This window comes from Setaria viridis, chromosome 2 (genome assembly GCF_005286985.2).
Source record: "Setaria viridis chromosome 2, Setaria_viridis_v4.0, whole genome shotgun sequence".
Classification (NCBI taxonomy): domain Eukaryota; kingdom Viridiplantae; phylum Streptophyta; class Magnoliopsida; order Poales; family Poaceae; genus Setaria; species Setaria viridis.
The window spans coordinates 40187920-40199683 of record NC_048264.2 but is presented as its reverse complement, the minus strand read 5'-3'; the positions used below and the strand labels follow the sequence as shown (position 1 = coordinate 40199683).

General features: G+C 50.5%; 1 protein-coding gene and 1 pseudogene across 1 annotated transcript; both read right to left on the bottom strand.

Annotated features, from left to right (window-relative positions):
• Positions 1–235: 235 nt before the first annotated feature.
• LOC117843701 (ribosomal RNA small subunit methyltransferase, mitochondrial) lies at positions 236–3995 on the bottom strand. The gene is made up of 2 exons (XM_034724375.2): positions 1428–3995; positions 236–1293 (listed from the first exon to the last, which is right to left on the bottom strand). Exons 1-2 carry the CDS (start codon positions 1794–1796, stop codon positions 580–582), a joined length of 1083 nt encoding a protein of 360 aa, XP_034580266.1. The 5' UTR covers positions 1797–3995; the 3' UTR covers positions 236–579.
• A 6085-nt stretch (positions 3996–10080) lies between these two features.
• Positions 10081–11562, bottom strand: LOC117844395 (ribosomal RNA small subunit methyltransferase, mitochondrial-like; annotated as a pseudogene).
• Positions 11563–11764: the final 202 nt, after the last annotated feature.

Here is an 11764-nt window from a genome sequence, read left to right as displayed (position 1 = left end):
AGCTGAAGCCTGAAAGCACTTCAACTTTGCATCACTTTTCTTCATTTTGGTGTTATATACTCCGGTGACAAAGGCTACGGTTTGAAGTGTTACATTACTTATCAATCTCTGTATTTTCATTACGCTTGAATTTTTGATTTCTTTGGGGCAATAGACTATTCTTTTGCATACAATTGGGTGTAAAAATTAATTTATTCTGGTGGAGCCTGGAATTGCTAATTCTATTCCTGATACCTGTAGTAATGGCCAACATATATTATCTGCTAATATAGTCTCCAGCAAAAGCTTGTTGGAAGAGAACTTTCAGCTTCAGATATCACAAAAAATGCATGCCATCAACATCAAGCTGTCAAAGTTCACCTCAGCAAAGTGGAATACATTGAACAGGGTATGGATAAGGCTGGCACCAATAACTCAACACTACGGGTATACATATGACTGAAGTAGCACTACGTCTACAATGACGTCGACATGCTTGTAAGAACCAGCCATTGCAAGAGGCGTGGCATGGCCCCGGCGACACAAATCTCTGCGTGCCAGACCATATGTCGCAACGTGCAGAGGGACGCAGGTTGCGCTCTACCGGAACCGCACCCCACGCTCGTTGAACAGCAGGAGCAACCGCAGCAGCTCGTCGTTCGACAGCTTCGACGGCCTCTTGCTGGCGAGCTCCGCAGACTCCAACGCTCCGGCAATGCTCTCCTTGAACGCCGCGACCTCTTCCTCGCTGCAACCGGCCGCCACTCTGCTGCCGCCATCGTCGTCTTTTCCATAACCATCCTCATCAGTGTCGTCGTCAAGCGCGCCGAGGCTGATGCCACCGGCACCGCCGTCGCGTTCCTCCGCTCTCCGCGACCGGCCGAACAGCTCCATGACCATCCTCTTCTGCTTGAAGATGGCGCCGAGGGTCTTGTTCTTCTGCCCGAAGCACGCGCGCGTGAACGCCAGCCACTCGCCGAGGTCGACGCCGGGCGTGGCGGCCCTCGGCCGGATCTCGACGAGGGAGGAGTCCACCCGGGGCATGGGCACGAAGTCCCTCTTGCTTACGTCCATGAGCAGCCTCACGTCGGCGACGAGGCGCACGTTGGCGGCCAGGCGGTTGTACTCCCCGTCGCCCGGCGTGGCCGCAAGCCGCCGCGCGAACTCCTTCTGCAGCAGCAACGTCGCCGTCCGGAACCGGTAGGTGCCGAACAGCAGCTTGGCGATCAGCGGCGAGGAGATGCTGTAGGGGATGTTGGCCACGCAGACGTCGAACTCCGGGAACTCCACTTCCACGGCGTCGCCCGCGATCACCTGCGAATTGCAAACGGGAGGAAAGAAAAAGGAGGAGGAACAGCCGTCATCAACTTGTCAGCACTCAGCACAGTGTTTCCTCTTATGAGGCATTTGGTCGAGCGGTAGGCGTGCGTGCGTGCGGACGGACGGACCGTGAGCTTGTCCGCGAGGCCGAGGGCGGCGGCGCGGGCGGTGACGGCCTCGACCATGCGCGGGTCGATCTCGACGGCGGCGACACGCGACGCGGGGGAGGCGAGGAGGCGCGCGGTGAGGTTCCCCGTGCCGGGGCCGACCTCGAGGACGGCGTCGCCCGGGCTGATCGCGGCGCGGCGGGCGATGGCGTCGAGGACGCGCGGGTTGGTGAGCAGGTGCTGCCCGCGCGGCTTGTGGAGACGGAACCGCCCGTCCCACGCCTCCGACGCCGCCGCCGCCGCCCCCGCCTCAGGCGAGGAGGAGGTGGTGTAGAAGGAGGCTTGGCGGACGGCGCGCCGGGCCCATAGAGCGGAGACGGCTCGCTTCATGCGTCAGCTCAAACTCAAAAGCCAGCCGCAGCGGGAAGGGAACTGCTCTGCTGTTTAGTTTGTGGTTTGCTTTTGCGGCCGCGGATGGCAGATTGGTCGTAGTCGTAGGCTCGTAGCCGAACAAGGTGAAGGAGCTCGTCCGATTATCCTCTGGCTGGCACCGGTACTCGGCACAAACACTGATGGTTTCGGATTGCCGATGTCGCATCCATAACAATATATATACATATAGAGCGGGTTTTTTTGGTCGCATTCACACACAGCAAATTGTTGTCATGGTTACTAATAACTCTGCTTTGGCAGTCGTATGTGCTGGTGGCACCGTGGCAGAGTGACAGAATAGAAGGTATTGGTTCCTGTAAAAACATCAAGTGAAACAGAGAAGAAACCTGACTTGCTGGCATATATAGCAAAAGTTGGCATAGGAAGGCATAGTAACTACCAATCTGTGTATAAGAACTGGACGTGTAAAACTTGAAGCAGCAGGATCAGGTCTGTGCTGAGGCAAGCATTGTTCTGGCAGAGTTGATGCCATGAAGATTGGTTGCTGTTCATTTGAGCTTGGCAGCAACCAAAACACACGTATACGAATAAGAGGGCCTGATTTGGATTATGAAGCAACCCATCAGCAAAGCTAACCTATACCATTTGCATATAATGGAAAAGTGGTTTCCAATTATTAGTATGGCTATGATTTGATATGGGAATGCAATTACACGAATATTACACAATTCAAAAAAAAACTACTCAAAACTAATATACATGATCACAAGAATATGTACTCTTATCAGTAAGATGCATTTATATTTTTTCCCTCCTAATGGCTGTCATTACATGCAACAATAATTAAGGCCTAAATGTTCACCCTGTAGCTACAGGTCTACAATTCAGTTTGACTACCTAATGCTTAAATCTTAAGTTGTGCGCGTATCTACATTTCAAAATTTGCATAACATATATGTACATAACTACATGAAGAAAAATTCAGACAAAAACATGGAGGCAGTTATGAAAAGAAAGAAAGCTTCACATACATCAAAGAGCAAGATTCCTAACTGGACATCATCACCCTTCTTATGTCTCCATCACACACAAATAAGGAGATACCCATGGAAATGAAATCGAAAGAAAATAGAAACCCATGTACCACATGGAAGAAAGAAGAAACAAAGCATATAACTTTCAATTTAAATTCATATTCTTTTTTACTTACCTGCTTATCTGCATCCGTATTGGAAAACAAATTCAATTCTCTGATAGAAAACCCTCAAGTCCATATCACCTAACACAGATGACTTGTATGGTACAATGAGAAAAATATTAGGAGAGGATAAAAAAAAGATGAAAACACACAACTCTCCAATGCTCTTTTGTTGCATGGAAATAATCTCTCTAGTCATCTTGGTTTCACCTACTACAAAACCTGCCTCACTTGGCTGCTTCTCGCTGTGGTGGCCCAAGAATACTATTTTCATTGAAGCCAATAATTAAATCAGTTGGCATTGTAAATGTGGAAAGAACAGTAAAATGGTGTCAACGGGATATATATGAGAGGGATACATATGAGAGAGTTTTTTCCCCTTACTAATTCAGCTCCTGTAATTATCAGTATGTTGTATATACGGATTAGAGAAGAGCAAAGATGCACTTGACAGAAAAAGGACATCTTGAAGTGGCCTTTCCTGTATGAAGGTAAAATTTTTATTGTCCCGTTACCAAGTGATGGAAATGATGGTCACCTGTTGTTATGAACACCGGGATACCAAAGAAAACACCTACCAGCCAATGTTATATTTCTACCATCACTAAGAAGTAACATCAACTGTTCAACCGCATTGCAGTGATATGCATTCCTAAATCCTAAGCAATATTACCAAGGCACAAGCAATGTAACATCGTGCAATCGTTGAAATCGGCAGTGTGATCTCATTTGCTTCCACGGCAGAACTTGCAAATAGGAGGTCCAGGGAAGCGTACCGGATTGGCGCACACAATGACGGCTGATTCTGCCATCCAGAGGCCAGCAGCAGTAACTCTCGTTGCTAAAGTTGAGACTATAGCCGGCAACAAATGCGGAGAAGCAGGGGAGGGGTACCGCAGAGCTGAGCGTAGACGCGGTGACGGCGGACGGCACCTGCCGTGGATGCCCGCGGTGTCGTCCAGGTCCAGGTCGTCGCTACCGCCGGGCGCCGCGTCATCTGGTGATCTCGTGGGGGAAGGCATGGTGAGAGAGGGCCAAGCGGGGGAGGCGCGGTGGAGAAGTGGAAGGGGTGGTGTGGGAGGACGCCAAGGACCTGTCGGAGTCAGCGAGGGAGGCGAACGGTGCTGAAGAAGGAGGGGTCGCCGATTTCATGCCTCGCGTCTGCAGTGAAATGGTGGTCAGCCCTAGGCCACGCGGAAGACGGCCACGAGATGGAGACGGAGCGCCATGTTGGACGACGCTGCCGGTTCTGCAGAAGGCGAGCGGAGGAGGGCGGAGTCGGCTTGGGAGGCAAACGGCATGGAGAAAAGGAGCCGCCGCCGATTTCATGGCGAGACACGGACGACTACCTTGCCGATACTGAGCCATGGAGGTTGGCACAGGGCAGGAGCGCCGGCGGTACGGAAGGCGAGTGAAGGAGGCGAGGCGGCCTTTTTTTTTTGCTGAAAGTACATCTCGCACGGCATGAGACAACCGTGTAGGCCGCACGCGACACGCGGGGCATGGGCATTCGCCGACACGCGGCACGACAGAACTGGCCGACAGCGAAGAGGCTCCGGTAGAGCTCCAAATCTTACAGCGATATAAGGGCACGTACAATAGTTTAGACAACGACTGTCTATTTAATTTGCCATGCCAGACACAAGACAGCTAAAAAGACAGGTTGTACAGTGAGCTGTCTATTTAACTGTCTGCAAGCTATTTAATTCATTCATAAAAATAGTGATCAAGTGTACATTTCATCTTTGTAGCTATTTTGTGGTGTAACTTTTTGTTTCATTTAAGTCCCCTCTAGATTAAGAGACAGCAACTTTGTATCGCATAGTGACATGCTCGGGCACGCATACGTCCACTGCAAGTTAACTTTCGTGAGCATAGCTATCACAAAGTGCAGAAAATTGCAACCCGTCCATACTCTGTAAATTGCAACCCGTCCATAGCTATAAATTGCAACCCGTCCATAGCTATCACAAAGTGCAGAACATAATGACATAACACAACTATAGCTTCAGAGATCATATTGCCTCAGTTGTAATCTGAAAATAATTTCTTCTTCAAACACTTCATTGTATTTGCATGCTCCAACTTATCTTCATCGGACATCAATGCTACATCAATTGCGAGAAGGCGGTTATATGTCTCAAACATCCTAGCTTCAACTTCTAATTTTCTTGCCTCCCTTTGCGCCTTTGCTGCCTCCTTTTGCTCCTTTGCTGCTAGGTGGGCAAGCTTTGCTTGTTCAATCTTCTCGAATGATAGCTTCTTTTGTACTTCCAATACCTTCAGCCGGTTTGCATGTTCATCAGCCTGAATTTTTCCAAATGTATTCAACTCCTCAAGATCTATTTGGTCAATATCCTTCCCTTTGGCTTTCTTTTCAAGTGCTGCCTTTTTAGCTTTTTTTTTTTGCCCCATTGGTCTTGGAATTTCTTCCATATCCTCCAGATCTACATGGTTCATGTTCTCTCCTTCATTATCCTTATCTGAACTCTTCCTTTTGCGTGCTTGTTTCAACCCATTGTTGTATGATATCCACTTTGCCTCATTTCGGATAGTGTACCATACCTCCATCAACACAAAATGCCCCAGCTTGAGATCTTTGTTGTCTTCTACGTAGAAAGCATGGGCCTTATCAATCCACATCTGATCATTATACCCACTAGTAAAAACCCTTCGAGCCTTCAACCAAGCATTATTGAAGAGGTCAGTCCACTTATTAACCTTATGCCAACGGTCCTTCGCTTGCTTAGCATTTCTTCTCCTATGACTTGGGGTTGTCTCATTGTAGGTGTCAGCAACATCATACCAATATTGTTCATTCTTCCTATCAGCACCTATGCTTGAGTCCGTTGAATTGTGCAGCCATGAGCTCATCTGTAATATTATCAAGTAGATTTATCTTAAAGAAATTGAGACAGTGAATGAGAAAATAGAAATTAGCATGAAAATGCACTAAAAGCTCACCAGCCTGACATCTTCTTCTTGTGTCCAAAGGATTCGCTTCTCAGTCCTAGGTAACTCTAAGTCATCCCCGCTGTCAACAGTCACATACTTATTTCTTTCGGTTGATGAAAGAGGAGTGCCTATTTCTTCTTCTGATGGTGTATCTTCCATAGTGCGTGGCGGCTTGAATGGGGCAAACTGAGCATGACCCCCAACAAAATGAAAATTTTGAGACATATGAGGTTGGATAAAGTTTGTGAAGCCACCAGGAGGTATAGGACTTTTATCCCTGCAAAATTTACATGCATAGGGAAACTTTAAATTGCTTGAATTCTTGACACTGAATGATCCATGTGTTAGCAGAAAAATGCAGTTGATGCCGTCAGCTCAGATAAAATTAGAAGTAATAGTTCTAACAACTAAAAAAATCTGACAGCGTTAGAGCAGGGAGCTCCAGCCTCCAGGTGTTGCCATACTCACGACGCCTTTAGTATTGCACAAGATGCAGATGTTGCAGGCTTCAACTGCACTAAAAAATGTAGTGAAAGCTGCAGAACAGTTCAATTTGAAGTAATTTGAACTAATGTTGACTAGTAGCAAGCACTCATTACACAGGGATGATTTCTCTCTGCTCGCTCGCAGGTCACACTGTCACCACCCTATACCCCAATAACACCTGAACCAGCCTTGAATCAAGGTGGCTCAACAGCTAGTCATCCACAGCCTTATAATGCAAATCAACGACATGCGACTGCAAATTATGTAGCTCCATGGGCACAGCCCCAGTCTCAAGCTGCAGGCATTCAGCAACAGACACCATCCCAGTCACAGTTGCCGTACAACTCATTGGGCCTCCCAGGACAGCATGGCTTACTCCTATGTTTGATATGTTGCAGGCTTCAACTGCACTAAAAAATGCAAAAGGATGGTAACAAAGAAAGAATGCTAGTAAACATGATACTAGTTCATATGTCCTGCTATTCCTGATTATTCATTTCATTCAACTGTTAGGTAGCACTCTTTAAGTTCCGAGCAGCATATATGTACCTTTGCCACAAATAAACAAACAAACACTACAAGGAGAGCTAAAAGTAACTGGAGATCACATCAGGATGGTATGGCTTCAAATGAAAGGTGTAATTTCAGAAGTAATTTACCATGTCGCTAGATCAGAAGATTGAGGAAAGCTCCACGGTTGAGGCATGGAGCTTTGACCGGCGCCGGCGAAGAAGCTGCCAGAGCTATTGAAGAAGCAGCTCCCATCGGTGAAGGAGGTCGGTGAAGCTCCAGGTACACCCGCGCCGTTCTGCTCCGGCCGAGGTGCGGCGAGGCCCATACTCCCTAGCTCCGGAGCCGCTGCAGGTCCCCCAACGGGCTTCCGCATCTGCGCCGCTGCAGCTCCAACGGTGGGCTTCCCAATCGACGACTCGGCCGTTCCTTTGCGCATTGACGAGGACATGGGTCCCTTCCGCGACTGCGCCACTCTCCTTTGCTGAGACGACTCCGCCTTGAGGAGCTCTCGCGCCGCAGCCGCCGCCTGCTTCTCTTCCTGCCGCATTGCCGCCTGCTTCTCTACGGACGGCTTAGGCTAATCTAATCCCTCGAGTCTTGCCTGAAAATCAAAAGGATTAACAACAGTTCTGCATCCACGTGGATCTGAAGTCAATTTGGCAAAATCTATTTCACATTGAAATCGAAATGCAGGCGCATGGTGTGGGGCTTTACCTTGGAGGTGCGGTCGGCGGGGTTGGCCTGGCGCTTGCCGGCGTTAGCGGTGGCGGGAGGGGCCGGGGGTGGGGGCGGAGGCGGGGCGCGCGGACGGCGGCGCGCGTGGTGGGGCAGCCGGATGGCGAGCTGGGACCTGGGAGGGCGCCGCTGGGGAACCAGGATGCGGAGGTGAAGGTGTGGCCGGGATCCGGGACGCGGAGTGGAGATTTAACTGGAGGAACGCGCGAATCCGCTTGGCGGGACGACTTGCGCGCGGCAGCGGGAAGGAAAAAGCGCACGCGCATCCGATCCGCCATCGCCGTCGACGACCGGAAGCTGGTCCTCCAGCGCGCTTCGGAGCCGTCTCCTTGCGTCGGAGCACGCGCTGGCGCCGTAGACGAACGAAGCGACGGCAAGCCCCTCTTTCTTCATTTAATGTTGTCCACGTAGACCTCCTCAGCTGATGTGGCAATAAAAAGACAAGGGCCGTCTGTGGGTTGTACGTGCCCTAACTATAGATATAGCTTCCTAGCGAGCTTCCAGATATGTGCCTCCTTCGTCTTGTCTCCATATTCGATTTCTAGAGTTTGCTCTTCTCTCGCACAACAAGCTAGGCTCTATGTTGTCGAAGCACCGACTGAAAATGAGTAAGAACCGAGAGCTCGATTGGTTTGATGCTAAAATTTTGGTATGCTAAAGCATAGCAAGTTAAAAGTTGGGCAGAAAACATGCTAAATTTAGCAGCAAACCAAGCAGACCCTAAGTTTGCACTAAACCATTTCCAAGCCTACTACACTTACTCTATAGCACATCATTACGATCCATGGTGAGTTTCCACTTAACCTCCTGTACTATTTTATGGTTCAACTTGCTCCCCCTTTAACCCTAGCACACTCCTCAATGCAAGGGCATGTGCACCCTCTTTCCCCGCTTCTTGGCTGTTGGGACATTGTTGTTAGCATCCCTCCGATGGCTGAGCTCGATCGAGGTAGCATGGGCCAATTCACCCTACCTTCATGTTGTAGATGCTTGTTCTACATGGACAGGAGGCTGCACACTTCTTTGTCCATTTGTGTGATGTGATGTGCCACCAATGCCTTAATCTTAGGCATTGCCGTGTTGCCCATCTCCACCCAATACCACTTTAGATGAGTTTGTGCTAACATTTGATGATCTATTACAACCCATCATGTGCATCCTCGCCTCGCCTCACATCATACGACTGGAGATTTGCTACCCAGCCATCATAGAGGGTGAGAAGGAGAGAGCGTCATGGAAGCGGTGGAAGCAGCATAGGTCAAACGAGGTGGAGGCATTGGGGCTTGCCTAGAGGATGCCGCATAAGAGCACAGCACAGTAGCAATATGTTGGTTGGTGATTTGTGATAAGGAGAGATGAGGCGGCTGCTGACGTTGAGGGCAAAGAGAGGGGGATGGGCGTTGAGTTGGGCTTGCTGGTTCCAGCCCGAGCCCCTTCTTAATTCACGGGTGAGTCGGGGACTAGTCACGTGTATTCAAATGATGTGGTGCCGCATAGCCTGTAAATTGCTTTTGAGATAATCTTGGGTGCAAAAAAGATAGGTTTTATGACCTAAGGAGCTTAAAATTCTGATTTTATAGATTGGGGAGGAAAATCAAACTCCAAGCATAGTTGAGAGGGGTTGTTTCCTTCGACCATATATTATTGTATCTTTAGTCTTAATTCTCGGAGGATTTTGAACTTATTGCATTTGAAGTGTCGATTGCACCACCTACGATCTTTATCATATATGTAATAGGAAAGAAAATTTTTAGAGAATGCTACCCTGCATATTATGGTATTTGTCAGTAAATTTAACAGTGATTTGGAGTACTTTTGGTCTAGTAGCATTAATGCTAATATCTTCTGCTTTTTGGTGAGACCAAGGCTCCCCTTTCTTCGTTCATTGACTCCCGCAACCTTCTTCGCCGCGACCTCACACTACCTCGGCCCCCTTCTCCCTCATCTTTTGGATGGCTTTGACCGGACTAGCTTATAATCATGAGTACTCCCTCCGGTTTCAAAATTCTTGATGTTTTAGGTATTTGGGAGACTATTAGAGTTACTCTTATGAAACCACATATCAACATGAATCTACTCGTATGTTTTTCATATATCCAAACTCAACACATGAAAATTAACTTAAAGTCAAAGATTGAAATATTTAAGTTATGAAGACCTCAATACGACAAGAATTTTGAAACTCGATGGAGTATCCCTCTAATAGGCTTGGGCAGTCTTTGGTTAACCAGCCCAACCACTGTATGGAGTCGGAGAAGACCCACTGGAACCTCGGATCAAGTTGGAGATCATTCGCTCGAGAATAATTCCGATGACTAGGAATTTGTATGTTCGTTGGGAGAAACACTAATATATAGTACTAGTGTAGCGTATAAAATACTGCATGAACCGGGCGCAGAAGTTTATATTGATCAGTTATTCAGCCGTATGCGTCAGGTGTTGGGTGTGGCATGATCTCGGCGATACAAACCCCTACGAGACCATCCAGCACGAGGAACCAGGGTGGACGTGATCAATGGAAGCGCACCCCCCGCTTGATGAACAGCCGGAGCAACCGCAGCAGGTCGTCGTTGGACAGCCTCGACGGCCACTCGTTGTTGAGCCCGGCGGACTGCAACGCTCCAGCAATCCTCTCCTTGAACGCCACGACCTCTTCCTTACTCAAACCATCTGCTACCTCACAGCAATCTTCCTCGTCCTCGCCATCACCCACATTGTCGTCGTCGTCATGGAGCGCACTCTGGTCGCCGCTACAGGCGGGCATTGCCGTCACGTTCCTCGGCTCTTCGAGACAGTCTGAACAGCTCCATGGCCATCTCTTCCCGCTTGAAGATAGCGCCGATGGTCTTCTCCTCCTTCCTTTTCTTCTTCTTCTTCTTCTTCTTCTTCTTCTTCTTCTTCTGCTGCTGCTGCTGCTGCTGCTGCTGCTGGAGCCGGTGCTGTCCGAAGCACACGCGCGTGAACTCGAGCCACTCGTCGAGGCCGATCCCGGGCTCGACCTCCGCCGGCCGGTCCTCCTTCATCCGGATCTCGACGAGGGAGGAGTCCACCCCTGGCACGGGAACGAAGTCCTCCTTGCCCACGTCCATGCGCAGCGTCACGTCGGCGACCAGGCGCGCGTTGGTCGCCAGGTGGTTGCGCTCCCCGTGGCCCGGCGCTCCCACGAGCCGCCGCGCGAACTCCTTCTGCACCAGCAGCGTCGCCGTCCGGAACCGGTAGGCGCCGAACAGCAGCTTGCGGCCAGCGGCGAGGAGATCGCGTAGGGGATGTTGGAGACGCAGACGTCGAACTCCGGGAACTCGACCTTCATGGCGTCGCCCGTGGTCACCTGGCAACGGAAGACGAAACAAACTAAAGACTCGTCATTTGATCTTGATCAGCGTTAGTTTCCGTTTGGAGGCATTCGATCGATCGGGTGGTCGGAGGGTGAGACCGTGAGCTTGTGCGCGAGGCCGAGGCCGGTGGCGCGGGCGGCGGCGGCGGCGGCCATGCGCGGGTCGATCTCGACGGCGGCGACGCGCGCGGCCGGGGAGGCGAGGAGGCGCGCGGTGAGGTTGCCCGTGCCGGGGATGAACGGCACGTCCCACGCCTCCGAGGCGGCGGACGGCGTGGCGGGCGCGGAGAGCGGAGGCGGCGCGGCTCATGCCTCCGGGCCTCCTTTGAAGCCAACAGGAACAACCCGCTGCTGAAGCTTCCGCCCGCCGCCCCCCCCCCCCCCCTCCTTCTTCCTTGGCGCGATCGCTTCTGCCGGACGGCGGCGGCCTGCTGAATGGCAGCTTGACCGTGCCGGTGCGGCGGAGAGAGAGTAGTGGACGACTCCGAGGGGGCGTGTTAGTTACGTAGGTTATTAAGAATCGACTTGTATATGCGGCCCATGCTGCGCGATGCGCGGTGATAAAATTCGGCCTGGTGAGGGGTTCGGGCGGCCGGCCGTCACTCAGCAAGCTCTGGGCCGCTAGCCCACTTGGGCCGCATGCTGTGTGTTGTCGGTTTATCCAACCTTATTATGGCTGAAATTATTCAGACAAAGAATAGCAAAGCGATGCTCCTCAATATCCTACTAAATTTTAAGAAAATC

What these genes read in the sequence shown, in the direction of transcription:
- LOC117843701 (XM_034724375.2), bottom strand. Translation starts at nt 1,796, where the DNA reads ATGAAGCGAGCCGTCTCCGCTCTATGGGCCCGGCGCGCCGTCCGCCAA. An exon ending in GCCTCGCGGACAAGCTCACG is followed by an intron (nt 1,294 to 1,427) that starts GTCCGTCCGTCC and finishes TGCAATTCGCAG; the next exon opens with GTGATCGCGGGCGACGCCGT.